The sequence below is a fragment of the Microcaecilia unicolor genome, chromosome 1 (assembly GCF_901765095.1).
Source record: "Microcaecilia unicolor chromosome 1, aMicUni1.1, whole genome shotgun sequence".
Classification (NCBI taxonomy): Eukaryota; Metazoa; Chordata; class Amphibia; order Gymnophiona; family Siphonopidae; genus Microcaecilia; species Microcaecilia unicolor.
In genome coordinates, this window is record NC_044031.1 from 66,273,002 (window position 1) to 66,285,626 (window position 12,625).

Sequence of the window (12,625 nt, forward strand, 5' to 3'; positions counted from 1 at the left end):
AGTTGAGGGCAGGGAAGGGAGGAGAAATGCTGGACATGGATGGAGGGAAGACAAGAAGTACATGCACATGGATGGAGGGGAGGGGAGTGAGGAGAAATGCTGGATATGGATGGAGGGAAAATTGCTGAATTTAAGGGCTGGATCGGAACACTTTGAAGGCAGATGCTGAAACTGGAGAAAGGATAGGGACAGGGCTACAGATGGTAGACAGGACACATAAGGACACAGGAGGATGGTGGACATGGTGAGAGAAAAAATATCAAATGGAAAGAAGACACTGCATAAAACAGAAGACACTGGGACCAAAGCGAATAGAAAAACTAAATGATCGGACAACAAAGGTAGAAAAAAGAATTTTATTAAGAATTTATTAATTGGAACATGTCAGCTTTTGGAAATGTGCATCTGTGATATTTTGCATGTAAGTTTCGATTTTTCTAGAATTGCTGCATGCTGAGTCTGACTTCTTGAGGTAACTTTCCAGTTCAGTATTTTGCCTTCATATTTTTTTTATTTCTAGTTCCTAGTTCATATCTGTTGTCATGTGTTTTTCATGTGTGATCAAGGTGCAGTATTCTGCTAGTGTGTGTAGTATTTGCAGCCCTTTTTGTTTTGTTTTTCATTAGGTAGTGTACTGGTGTTTTAGAGCCCGGTGTAATTACGGTGCTGCCTTTCCATGCATAAGGTTGTAGCTCGTCCTGTCCTTGGAATTAGTGCTGTTATGGTTTGGTAAGGTTATGAGTGTGTTTTTGAACAAGTTTGTGTACAGTGTTTTGCAGTGGAGAGATTGTGTTTTGGCCTTACTGAGGTGGCACCAAAACATCAGAAAAGGTGTAGAGCCTAAATCATGACACACTACCTCTTGAAGGATCTACATATAGTGCAGGGGCCCGGCTCGGTGGCGGACGGAGGGGGGAGCAGCGGCGGCAACCTCGGGGGGGGGGGGGGGGGCAGGGGCGGCCTTGTCCCAGGGGCCCGGCCCAGTCTCTCGGCGGCCCTGCCTCCACTTCTATCCCACTATCAGTTGGTGTGCCTCAGGGATGTGTCTTGGGACCTCTTTTCTCCTTGTATAGTTATTCCCTTGTTGCTCTGATCGCCGCTCATGGTTTTCAGTATCATCTTTATGTTGATCACCCTCAGATCTACCTCTCCACACCAGAAATTTCAGCAGGAACCCAGGCCCAAGTCTCAGCCTGCCTATCTGACATTGCTGCCTGGATGTCTCACTGCCATCTGAAACTAAACATGGCCAAGACTGAGCTTCTTATCCCTCCCCTTAAAACCTCTCTCTCCTCTTCCCTCAGTCTCTATCTTTCTGGATAATAACACTCTCATCAGCTCATATCTTTGACTCCTCTCTCTCTCTCTTTCATATATCCAACAGACTGCTAAAACCTATTGTTTCTTTCTCTATAATACCACCAAAATTCATCCCTTCCTTTCTGAGCACACTACCTAAAACCGTATCCACACTCTTATTACCTCATGCTCAGACTACTGCAACTCGCTTCTCAAAGGTCTCCCACTAAGCTATCTCTCACCCCTTCAATCTGTTCAAAACTCTGCTGCACAATTTATATAATCGTCAGTGTTGATATGTTCATATTAGCCATCTCCTCAAGTCACTTCATTGGCTCCCTATTCGTTTCCACATATATTTAACTCCTCTTATTGACTTACAAGTGCATTCACTCTGCAGCTCATCAGGATCAACCCAACATGATTCCAGTTTTGTTTGGAATCTCCATGAACCAAGAAAAGTGTTTTAGATATTTGGAGGTGCTTATTGACTCAGGGTTATCATTGGGAGATCAGATTAATAAAATAGTGAAAGAGGACTTTGTGATTCTACAGAGATAAAAATCTGTGAAATATTTGTTTAATGAAGAAGCTTTACACACTCTGTTGCATACATTAATGATTTCAAGGTTAGATTATGCATATGTGAGTTATATAGGGCTAGCAACGTAATTTAAAAAGATTACAAATCCTGCAAAATGCTGCAATTAAATTCTTGGGAAATAAGCATAAATATGATCATGTTACCCCTTTATTTATTCATTACTATTGGTTACCTATTAAATATAGAATTTCTTTTAAGATTCTTGTTTTCGCTCATAGGGCTTTCTATGAACTAAAGCCATTTTATCTTAATATTTTAACCATTCCATATATTCCAGGTAGAGTGCTCAGAGCCATGCAGGATTTTAGAATGGTACTGCCTCCAAGAAATAGAATAAAGGGAGACTGGGCGAGGGAAAGAGCTTTCTCTTTTCTAGCACCCTCTCTATGGAATATACCATCAAAGGAATTACGTGCAGAAATTTAAAATAATTTAAGGCTAAGCTTAAAACATTTTATTTTTGGCAAGCATTTGATTGCATTGATAAAGAGAATGTAAGAATACCCCTGATCCGAAAGCAATACTTTTAATAAGTACTTTTAATAATTACTTTTAGATGAATGAATGCTTTGAAAGATGGAAGTCAGGTCTGGCCTTTTAATACTTTGGAGTTCCTTTTTTTTAAAAAAACAATTGTTATTTTACTGTGACCTGTATAAGCCAAGCAATATATTACATTTTATAATAAACATACCTCTCCACTCTTATCTCTCCCTATACTTCCCCCTGGGAACTCTTTTCATTGGGTAAATCAATCCTGATTAGATTGTAAGCTCTGTCGAGCAGGGACTGTCTCTTATATATTTAATGTACAGCGATGCATATATGTCTAGTAGCACTATAGAAATGATAAGTAGTAGTAGCAGTGGAAATGGCACAATCAGAAAGTGTCTAAAAAAGCAACAAATACATAAAAGTATTTTCTGGAAAGCAACTGGCAAGAGGCTTTCATGAAACACCTGCACCAAAAAAGTAATTTAAAAGCATAAAATGACAGGATCTCTTTTCACTCTTCCGATTTTAACTATTTACTAAACAAGTTTTATATATCATCTTACTGAATAAGTCCATTCAAAATAAAGGTCGTAAGAGAAATCAAAAGATAGAAAGCAAGAATTCAAGAACCCATAAGCCCAGAAAACCACTCCAATATCCAACTCAAACATAATCATTTCTTAAATAAGTACAATTATGCATTAAAAAGATAATTCATTCCTTCAGTAAAAACAACAATTTTTTTAAATTAAGAAGTTCAGCAGACAGTAAATTAACCTCATTTCTCACTAAGGGCTCCTTTTACAAAGGGGCGATACCGATTTGAGTGCGCTGAATGTGAAGGAGCACATGGGAACTGAATAGGCTTCTTTGAATTCAGTAAACGCTAATCAGAAGAGCTGCTTTGAAAAAGGAGCCCTAAGAGAAGTAACCTGTTTATCTTCACTGGTCCATGACACTTCATTTGCCAAGATACTCTCCTAAATCTATCCAGCCCAGGGACCTCAAAAGCAAGTTCCCTTGCTGTGACTGTAAAAGACAATTAGGAACGTAGGACATCAATCTATCCTTCAAATAAATAGCTTTTTGAATATGTCACCTTGAAGGTTAGAACCAATAACCTGAATAAACATCCTTCCCAGATGGACAGCCCTTGTACGAGAGAGCAAGCGCTTTCCCTTCTACTTCTCTATCCCCACAATATAACTCTAGGACAGCAATTGTAGAAATTCATTTATTTATTTTAGAACTTACAAGCCGCGCACAATCTACCATTCTTGGCTGGGAACAATCAAGCATTTATATGCTTTAAATTATTTTACCAATTTTATGCAAATGTTCAGTAACCATTTAAGGATTAAAACACTAGAATTAAAACCCTGTAGACTGCACATTTCCTAGTATTACAGATTGGGGTAAATTCAAGAAAGGTCAGCTAAAGTTAGTGCCCACATGTTTGGTGATAACTGCCAGATTCTGTATATCACGCCTTAATTTCCACGCAGAAATCAAAGCGTTTTCTATAACACGCATAATTTAACAGGTTAACTAGCTAATCAGTGCTGTCAACTGGATGTTAACAAGTAATTATCAGAACGAATTGGCATAAAGATTTACACGCAGAACTCGCTAAGCGTATTCTGTAATGTGGTGCACGTACACACTCCGTTCTGTTGACAAATCTCTCTTGTCTGCCCCCTTCTCCTCTACTGCTAATTCCAGACTCCGTTCCTTCCATCTCGCTGCACCACACGCCTGGAATAGACTTCCCGAGCATGTACCTTTAGCCCCATCTTTGGCTGTTTTTAAGTCCAAGCTAAAAGCCCACCTCTTTGACGCTGCTTTTGAGTCCTAATCACTGCTCACTTGCCTGTACCTTTATCCTCTCCTCTTTAATGCCTCTTAGTTGTTCTGTCTGTTACCTGTCTTATTTAGATTGTAAGCTCTTTGAGCAGGGACTGTCTTTATGTGTATGGTGTACAGCACTGCGTATGCCTTGTAGCATTATAAAAGTGATTAGTAGTACTAGTAGTAATTAGCAAATGAAGTTACATGCATAACTGACCCTATTCTCTAACTGTGCACCCATATGTGTACTTAACTTTGGGTGCCATTTATAGAATTTGGGGGATAATTTAACAGTCATACAGTGAAAAAGAATCTGACTTACCCATTTATTCACTGAAGATTTAGTTGTTGCAACCCAAAGAGCCGGAGGAGGATCAGCTGATCTATCAAGTTCCATCTAAATTAGCAGAGAAACATCAAACTCATTAAACAGTAGCTGAAGATATTACAATTTCTAGTACATTCAAAAATAAAGAATAACAGTCTTGAAATCCACCCTGTAGACTGCACATTCCTCTGAATAAAAGATTTTGAATACAAACAGAAGACTACAGCTTTAGCGAAGAATGTTTGTAACATCCTGACGTCAGCAAGCCTCCAGCGTTCCATTCACTCTCACTGTCCCGCCCTCGTGTAAAGACGAAATGATGTCAGAGGAGGGCAGAACAGTGAGAGGGAAGGGAACGCTGAAGGCGAGCTGACGTCAGGATGTTACCAATGCAAGGCAAGCAAGAGAAGGCAACGGAACGCTGGAGGGGAGGGGACGTGAGCCCAACTTGCCTGCAGGGAACACTGGGTGGGAGGGCAGGGCAGAGGAGAATCGCTGGGGAAGGCAGAATCACGGGACATGGATGGGAGGGCAGGCCAGGGCACAGGACAATCGCAGGACATAGAGGGAAGGACAGAATCGCGGTACATCGAGGTGAGGGGAGGGCAGGCCAGAGGAGAATCGATAGACATGGATGGGAGGGCAGAGCACAGGACAATTGTTGGACATGGAGGGGAGGACAGAATCGCAGGGACATTGAGGGGAGGGCAGAGGAGAATCGATGGACATGGATGGGATGGGAGGATAAGACAGAATCGTGGAACACGGATGGGAGGGCAGGGCAGGGGAGAAACGCTGCACATGGAGGGGAGGTCAGAATCGCGAGACACGGAGGGGATGACAGAATCGCGAGACACGGAGGGGATGACAGAATCGCGAGACACGGAGGGGATGACAGAATCGCGAGACACGGAGGGGATGACAGAATCGCAGGACACAGATGGGAAGGCAGGGCACAGGACAATCGCTGGACATAGAGGGGAGGGAAGGCAGAGGAGAATCGATGGACATGGACGGGATGGGAGGAGAGAATCGTGGGACAAGGATGGGAGGGCAGGTCAGAATCGCTGGACATGGAGGGGAGGGCAGGGGAGAGAGGAGAAATTGCTTCGCCAAGAGCCTTAAAAACATAATCACCATTACAAGATAGTCTTGCTAGCGCCCATTTCATTTTTTTGAGAAACGGGCCATTTTTACTAGCTGATTCATATTTCAGTTACGTTATTGTTTGCTGATTGTACATTTTTTCAATATATTTTTAAGATAATAAACAATTGTTTATTGCCTCTGCTTGTCTGGAATAATAAAGAATCTTGGTGGTTTGTTTGTTGGGTCTGTGAGTGCTTTCTGGGAACTTTGGGACCACTAGGAGTGTGGCACCAGTAACCTAGAAATCACTGGGGATAATTTGAGAGTGGGAGACTCGCCCAGAGGCGGTTGTGACCCAGTTGGTGGGAGGAGGGTGCTAGTATAGACTACGAGCGGCAGGTGCAGGCAGACCTGAGCTATGCTGGGGATAGACTCTCTAAGTGGTCATGGGCTAACCCCAGATGGGTGACTAGGCATTTTGTGACATATCTATATATCTATACATATCACCAAAAAACAGGAAGAAAGGGTGAAAGAGGTACGCAGAGACCCAGTCAATACTTCAGTGGGATGCAAGAATGGTCTCAAAGAACAGAATCCTGTGGATACTGACAGCACAACATCAAAGAGATAGGTAGGAGACCCAAATACATCAGGATTAGGAGAAGTGTCCAGCCAGGGGACCATGGTTGCACTGGGGCATTGCCATGGCAGATCCAATACTACTGGTGGCATGTGATTTAGTAGTCCTGCAGCATGGTTGCAGCCTCCATTGTGGCTTCATATGCTGCATCTCACTGCAGCCCCATTCCAGCCACCTCACAGGTTGTTTCTCAGCATGCAATATCAATGCAGACCTACATACACCCAGCCACAGCTACTGCAGTATCCTGGCTTACAAACAACACATCCCTCTTGGTCATGCATGTGAAGGACCTAGGGCAGCAGCAATGCAGAAAAGCTCAACCAAGATGGCTGTGATGCAGACACCAAAGGAATGTCAGGTCTCCTAGCACTTACGCTTAAAGGCATCACATCAAGAAAATGACATACTTAATCCAGTCTTAAAGGGAATATTCTCCCAGATACAAATGGAACCAAAATATGCTCTCATTTTGCTGTATTACTCATCTAAATGCATCCTATTGCTTTTAATACTCATGAGATTCAATATGATTTCATTCAATTTAAGACTACTCGGATAGTTTTAGAGAGACTTCCAGCTGAAAACCAAAATTATCTGCAGTGAAATGAAAAGCCTAAGATGGTTAATTTAGAACATATCCTCTTACTAAGAGGCGCTAGCAGCTGCTGTGCGCTAATGCTGACACAGCCCATTCAATTTTAATGGGATGTGTTGGCATTGCCGCACGGTTTAGTAAACAGGGGTGGTTAATGTCAAACAGGCTTGTCATGCCTGCCATGATGTTTTAATGCCAACATTTTTAAGCACTCCCGCTGTGCAAGGTTTATTACTTTCTTTCAGCACCTATACAGTAGCCCAACATCAGGACTCTTCATAACAAATTACACACAGACACAAGTACCTGAGGTATTAGAAGATAAAGTGATTGGTCCATGGTCACAGTGTCAGTGGCAGAAACAAGATCTCAGCCTAGATTTCCTGATTCTCAGGTCATAGCTCTAACCATTATGCCTCTCCTTTGCCCAATAATCAAACAAAAGTAATTATTTTTTCTAATCAGCAAAACGATCAAACACTACATGAAAATTCACAAAGCAGCTAGATGAGGCAAAATCATGAACTCATTTTTACCAAGTAATTTTTCTGAAGATTTGTGTTACACATTTTGAATAACCTTGGGTATGAAATTCAAGAAAACAATGACAGGGCAAAACAAAGATCTCTCATCTTTATCAAGCTCCTATAAAGCAACCAGAAAAAAAAAAAGCTTATGGGAAAACAGGAGCACTGGAAATAAACAACTGTAATAAACTGCTCTATAACTGTAAAGCAAAAATGCATGCAAAATTTTAAATGTATCAAACAAGCATGAAAATAAGTTTCATCACCATTCTGGGGTTCTGATGATGGTGAACAACATTTGCTTCATGGTTTGTAATGTCAACAGAACAACTAAATGCAATATTTGATTGTCACATTTCACTCTACAGGTAAATACAACAAAATGTTCAAGTACATGAATAACTAAATATCAGATTATGAAAATCATTTCAAATATGTGATATGTACATTTGCTAAAGAAAAAGAAATAAAAGAAGAAATACCTTAAGAACTGGTGCCTTTTCTTCACAGATAAGAACTCGGATATCAGGATTCCTCAGGTCTGTGCAATAAATTTTTCTGTCTCTTCCTCCTGAGTAAACATGGGTGAAGGCCTCATTGACCTGCAGAGCCCACACCCCCTCATCATGAACCCGATACGTTGCTATGCACCTCTGCTGCCCAAGAGACCATAGACGGATTGTACCATCAGAACTACCTGAAAGACACTAAGTGCCACAAAGCAAAAAAACAAACAAACAAACTTTCAGATAGTGCAACCAAAAATATCTGTCATGTTAGTCATGGCCCTACTGACATCATAAGTTGTACTACCACAGAGGCTGGTATCATAAACCCTGATCAACAGGTCTAACACATTTCCAATCAAGCCTATTTAAAAACAAGGCAACATTGCCGGGCAAAATGGTAGAGACTATTATTAAGAACAAATTACAAAGCATATTCAAAAGCATGGATTAATGAGACAAAGTCAACATGGATTTAATGAAGGGAAATCTTGCCTCACCAATCTACTACATTTCTTTGAAGGCGTGAACAAACATGTAGATAAATGTGAGCCGGTTGATATTGTGTATCTGGATTTTCAGAAGGCGTTTCACAAAGTACCTCATGAAAGACTCCAGAGGAAATTGAAGAGTCATGGGATAGGAGGTAGTGTTCTATTGTGGATTAAAAACTGGTTAAAAGAAAACAGAGAGTAGGGTTAAATGGTAAGTATTCTCAATAGAGAAGGGTAGTTAGTGGGGTTCCCCAGGGGTCTGTGCTGGGACCGCTGCTTTTTAACATATTTATAAATGATCTAGAGATGGAAGCAACTAGTGAAGTAATTAAATTTGCTGACAACACAAAGTTGTTCAAATTCATTAAATTGCGGGAGGATTGTGAAAAATTACAAGAGGACCTTACGAGACTGGGAGATTGGGTGTCTAAATGGCACATGACGTGTAATGTGAGCAACTGCAAAGTGATGCATGTGGGAAAGAGGAACCCGAATTATAGCTACGTCATGCAGGATTCCACGTTAGAAGTCACAGATTAAGAAAGGGATCCAGGTGTCATCATTAATGATGCGTTGAAACCTTCTGCTCAGTGTGCTGCTGTAGCTAAGAAAGCAAATAGAATGTTAGGTATTATAAGGAAAAGAATGGAAAACAAAAATGAGGATGTTATAATGCCTTTGTATCGCTCCATGGTGCGACCGCATCTAGAATATTGTGTTCAATTCTGGTCTCCGCATCTCAAAAAAAGATATAGTGGAATTAGAAAAGGTGCAGAGAAAGGCGACGAAAATGATAAAGGGGATGGGATGACGTCCCTATGAGCAAAGGCTAAAGCAGCTAGGGCTCTTCAGCTTGGAGAAAAGGCGGCTGAGGGGAGATATGATCTATAAAATAATGAGTGAAGTTGAACGGGTACATGTGAAGTGTCTGTTTATGCTTTCCAAAAACACTAGGACTAGAGGGCATGCGATGAAGCTACAATATAGTAAATTTAAAACGAATTGGAGAAAATTATTCTTCACTCAATGTGTAATTGAACTCTGGAATTCGTTGCCGGAGAATGTGGTAAAGGCGGTTAGCTTAGTGGAGTTTAAAAAAGGTTTGGACGGCTTCCTAAAGGAAAATTCCATAGACCGTTATTAAATGGACTTGGGGAAAATCCACTATTTCTGGGATTGTTGTTTTTGCCTACCAAATAAGTGGCTCTGAGTACCATGCCATGACTGGAGGCCCACTGCTATATCCTGACTGCTTCTTAAGGCAAGGGGTAGGATCTCATAACCCCCTGCTTGTTGACACAGTACATAGCAACCTGACTGTCTGGATTAGAACAATTTTGTTCAACAGCTGATCTCCAAAAGCCTTTACAGTGTTCCAGATTGCCCACAGCTCCAGGAGACTGATATGAAGCTAGGTCTCCTGAATGGATCAGTGATCCTGGGTTTGAAGCCCATCTATATGAGAACCCCATCCTAGGTTGGAGAAATTTGTGGATAGAATTTTCTGGGAAGGAAGAATTTGCAATGAAAGTCCCTGAGTCAGATTGCTCCAAATTGTCCTCCAGAGAAGGGACTGTTCAAACTCTGGGGTGACCGAAATTACATCCTTAGGAAGCCAGAGTCCACTGGGCACCTCGCAAATGGAAGAATGCCATGGGTGCGACTTACACTTGGAGGTCATGTGGCCTAACCAAATCAACATCTGCCAAGCTGTGTCCTGTTGGCTGCTGCGAACCTGACAGGCAATGCAAATGACAGAATCTGCTCTTTCCTCAGGAAGGTAGGCATCTTTTCCAGCTAGGCTCAACTCTAAAATAGAATGGATCCATTTCCTATAATAAGTATCTGATCCATTGCGAGGAGTTACTACTGTCTCTTAGAAGGACTACAGGATTCGTCCCTAGAACATTAGAGATTTTCCGTTTCAACAACAGCGTATGATGACAGCAAGTCTTTAAATGAGTGGCCATTTTCTGGGGTGGGTGTCTCTGAAGCAACCGTCAGCTTAGTTGAACGGAAGTAAGCACACACATTTGAGCTAACTAATAGTAAGTGGAGTTAATATAATGCTTCATTTAAACCAGTTTTCCTAGAACAGTTCTCGTGAGAACAGTGCAATATCAGTGGATGCAGGACTGCACAACAGTGGCATTACTTAAGTGTGAAATACTTAAAAAAATGTAAAATATAATTTTGCTGCTGCTTTTATTGTTCACCCCATCAAGTGCAATTTCTGTAGCAAAGAACTCAAGTTTAGAGTTGAAATAGCAGAGCACAGACTAGCTTGCTGAACACTGTTACACCAAATTCTATCACATCTTTATGTTAAATGTCATAATTGGACAATAGATACATGGCCAAAATGAAATGACTTGGTAAGTATCAATTGATAAACCAGTGTGTACAGTACTAAAAACACACCATCACAACTGTCAATAAAATAATAGTTTTGCTGATAAGTCTCAGATACAGCACAAAACTTGAGTCAGCCTTGGTTTCAGACAAAACCTTCAAATACTGTTAATCTTAAAAAATCATCATCTTAAGTTCCTCGCTGCAGTAGATGAAAATGAAGTCTGGCTCAGCTTGTCAGAAAGAAGATGAGTACTGAGCAAGCATACACACAAACAGACATAAAAAGAATCTTCAAGAGTCTTGTGCTGACAAGTCCATACAGTACTATAAAGAACTTTTAATTTACTTTTAGAATGGTACATACTTTATTTGATGTTGGTACAAAAAGGGAAAGCCTCACTTCCTCAAGCTAACGCCTCCAGAATAAGATTAACATGTGTCAACAAGACAGTGTACGAAAGCATTAAGAGTGTACTTCAGATTTCAATATTAATCAATCTAAAAAAAAAGAAAACCAATATTAATCAATTTAAAGAAAACTCCTACATTTTCCAGTTTTCATAAGGATTTTATCTCTTGTTAAAATCCTTATGAAAACTGGAAAATGTAGGAGTTTTTGTTTTTTTTCAGTAAACACAAATAGTACCTGTGTGCCATCTCGATTCAGAAGCAGTGATTTCACATTATCTGTGTGCCCTTTCAGTTTCATCAGCTTTGCACAGGTCCTTGGATCCCATACTCTTAAAACCTGCCAAGTTCAAGAGAAAGTACTGTCATGACTAACAGTCTCAGTTATTTTTCCTTATAGACATGTATAATAAACGTGGCCTGTCATAAATCTTCAATTTTTATTTACTCACATTTAGGGGTTCATTTTCAAAAGAGAAAACATCTCAAAAATGGCATAAAGTGGCATTTGTTGCGATTTTCAAAACTTGGATTTGAGACAATATCAAGGGGGCATGTTGAGGATGGGATTTGAACTTGGACGCTTTTCTGCCATAATGGAACAAACCAAAAACGTCCAGGACTAAAAGTTAGATGTTTTGGTCTAGACCTGTTTGAATCACGACTAAGTCACAAAAAAGGTGTCCTAAATGACCACTGGAGGAATTAAGGCATGACCCCCCTCCCACTTACTCCCCCAGTGGTCACTGACCCTCTTTCATCCCCCCAAAATGTGAAAGAAACGGTGCATACCAGCCTCTATGATAGCACTAGCCATAACATCTGAATCTATTAGAGCAACAAGCAGGTCCCTGGAGTAGCCCACTGGTCGGTGCAGTGCACTGTAGAGAAGGGGACCTATGCCCATATCCCACTAACTGGTACACTTGAGGCAGAACTTGTGAGCGTTCCAAAACTCACCAAAAACCTACTGTACCTATATATAGGCAACACCTGCAGGCATAAGGACTATTGTAGTGGTGTACAGTTAGGTACAGTAGGTTTATTGGTGGGTTTTGGAGGACTGACCATACAATATAAGGGAGTAACGGTGAGATGTGTACCTGGGACTTTTTATGTGACGTCCACTACAGTGCCTCTTAGGGTGCCAAACTGCTCTGTTGGGATGTCTGTGTGGTCAGACTACTAAGAATGCTGGCCCCCAATACATCCCAATGGCTTGTTTTTGTGCGTTTTTCCCTTGGACTTTTTTTTTTTTTTTTAAATGGTCTAAAAAAATGACAGACACACTGAGCACAAAAACATCTAGCAAATGGCCATTTTCAAAACAAAAAGTTGGGACATTTTTCTGGTTTGAAAATAGCCATGTTCACTACTGGATTTTTTCGCAAAACATCCAAAATCAGATTTAGACATATCATCGAAAATGCT

General features: G+C 40.8%; 1 protein-coding gene across 2 annotated transcripts in view; it reads right to left on the bottom strand.

Moving 5' to 3' along the window:
• Window positions 1-12,625, bottom strand: part of WDR48 (WD repeat domain 48) — a 148,073-nt gene that overhangs the window by 74,347 nt on the left and 61,101 nt on the right. For both annotated transcript variants that reach the window (XM_030198107.1, XM_030198115.1), the window contains exons 7-9: window positions 11,433-11,534; window positions 7,914-8,138; window positions 4,569-4,643 (exon numbers count right to left, since the gene is read on the bottom strand). In XM_030198107.1, coding sequence (XP_030053967.1) covers window positions 4,569-4,643; window positions 7,914-8,138; window positions 11,433-11,534 — 402 coding nt within the window. The remainder of the gene's footprint in view (window positions 1-4,568; window positions 4,644-7,913; window positions 8,139-11,432; window positions 11,535-12,625) is intronic.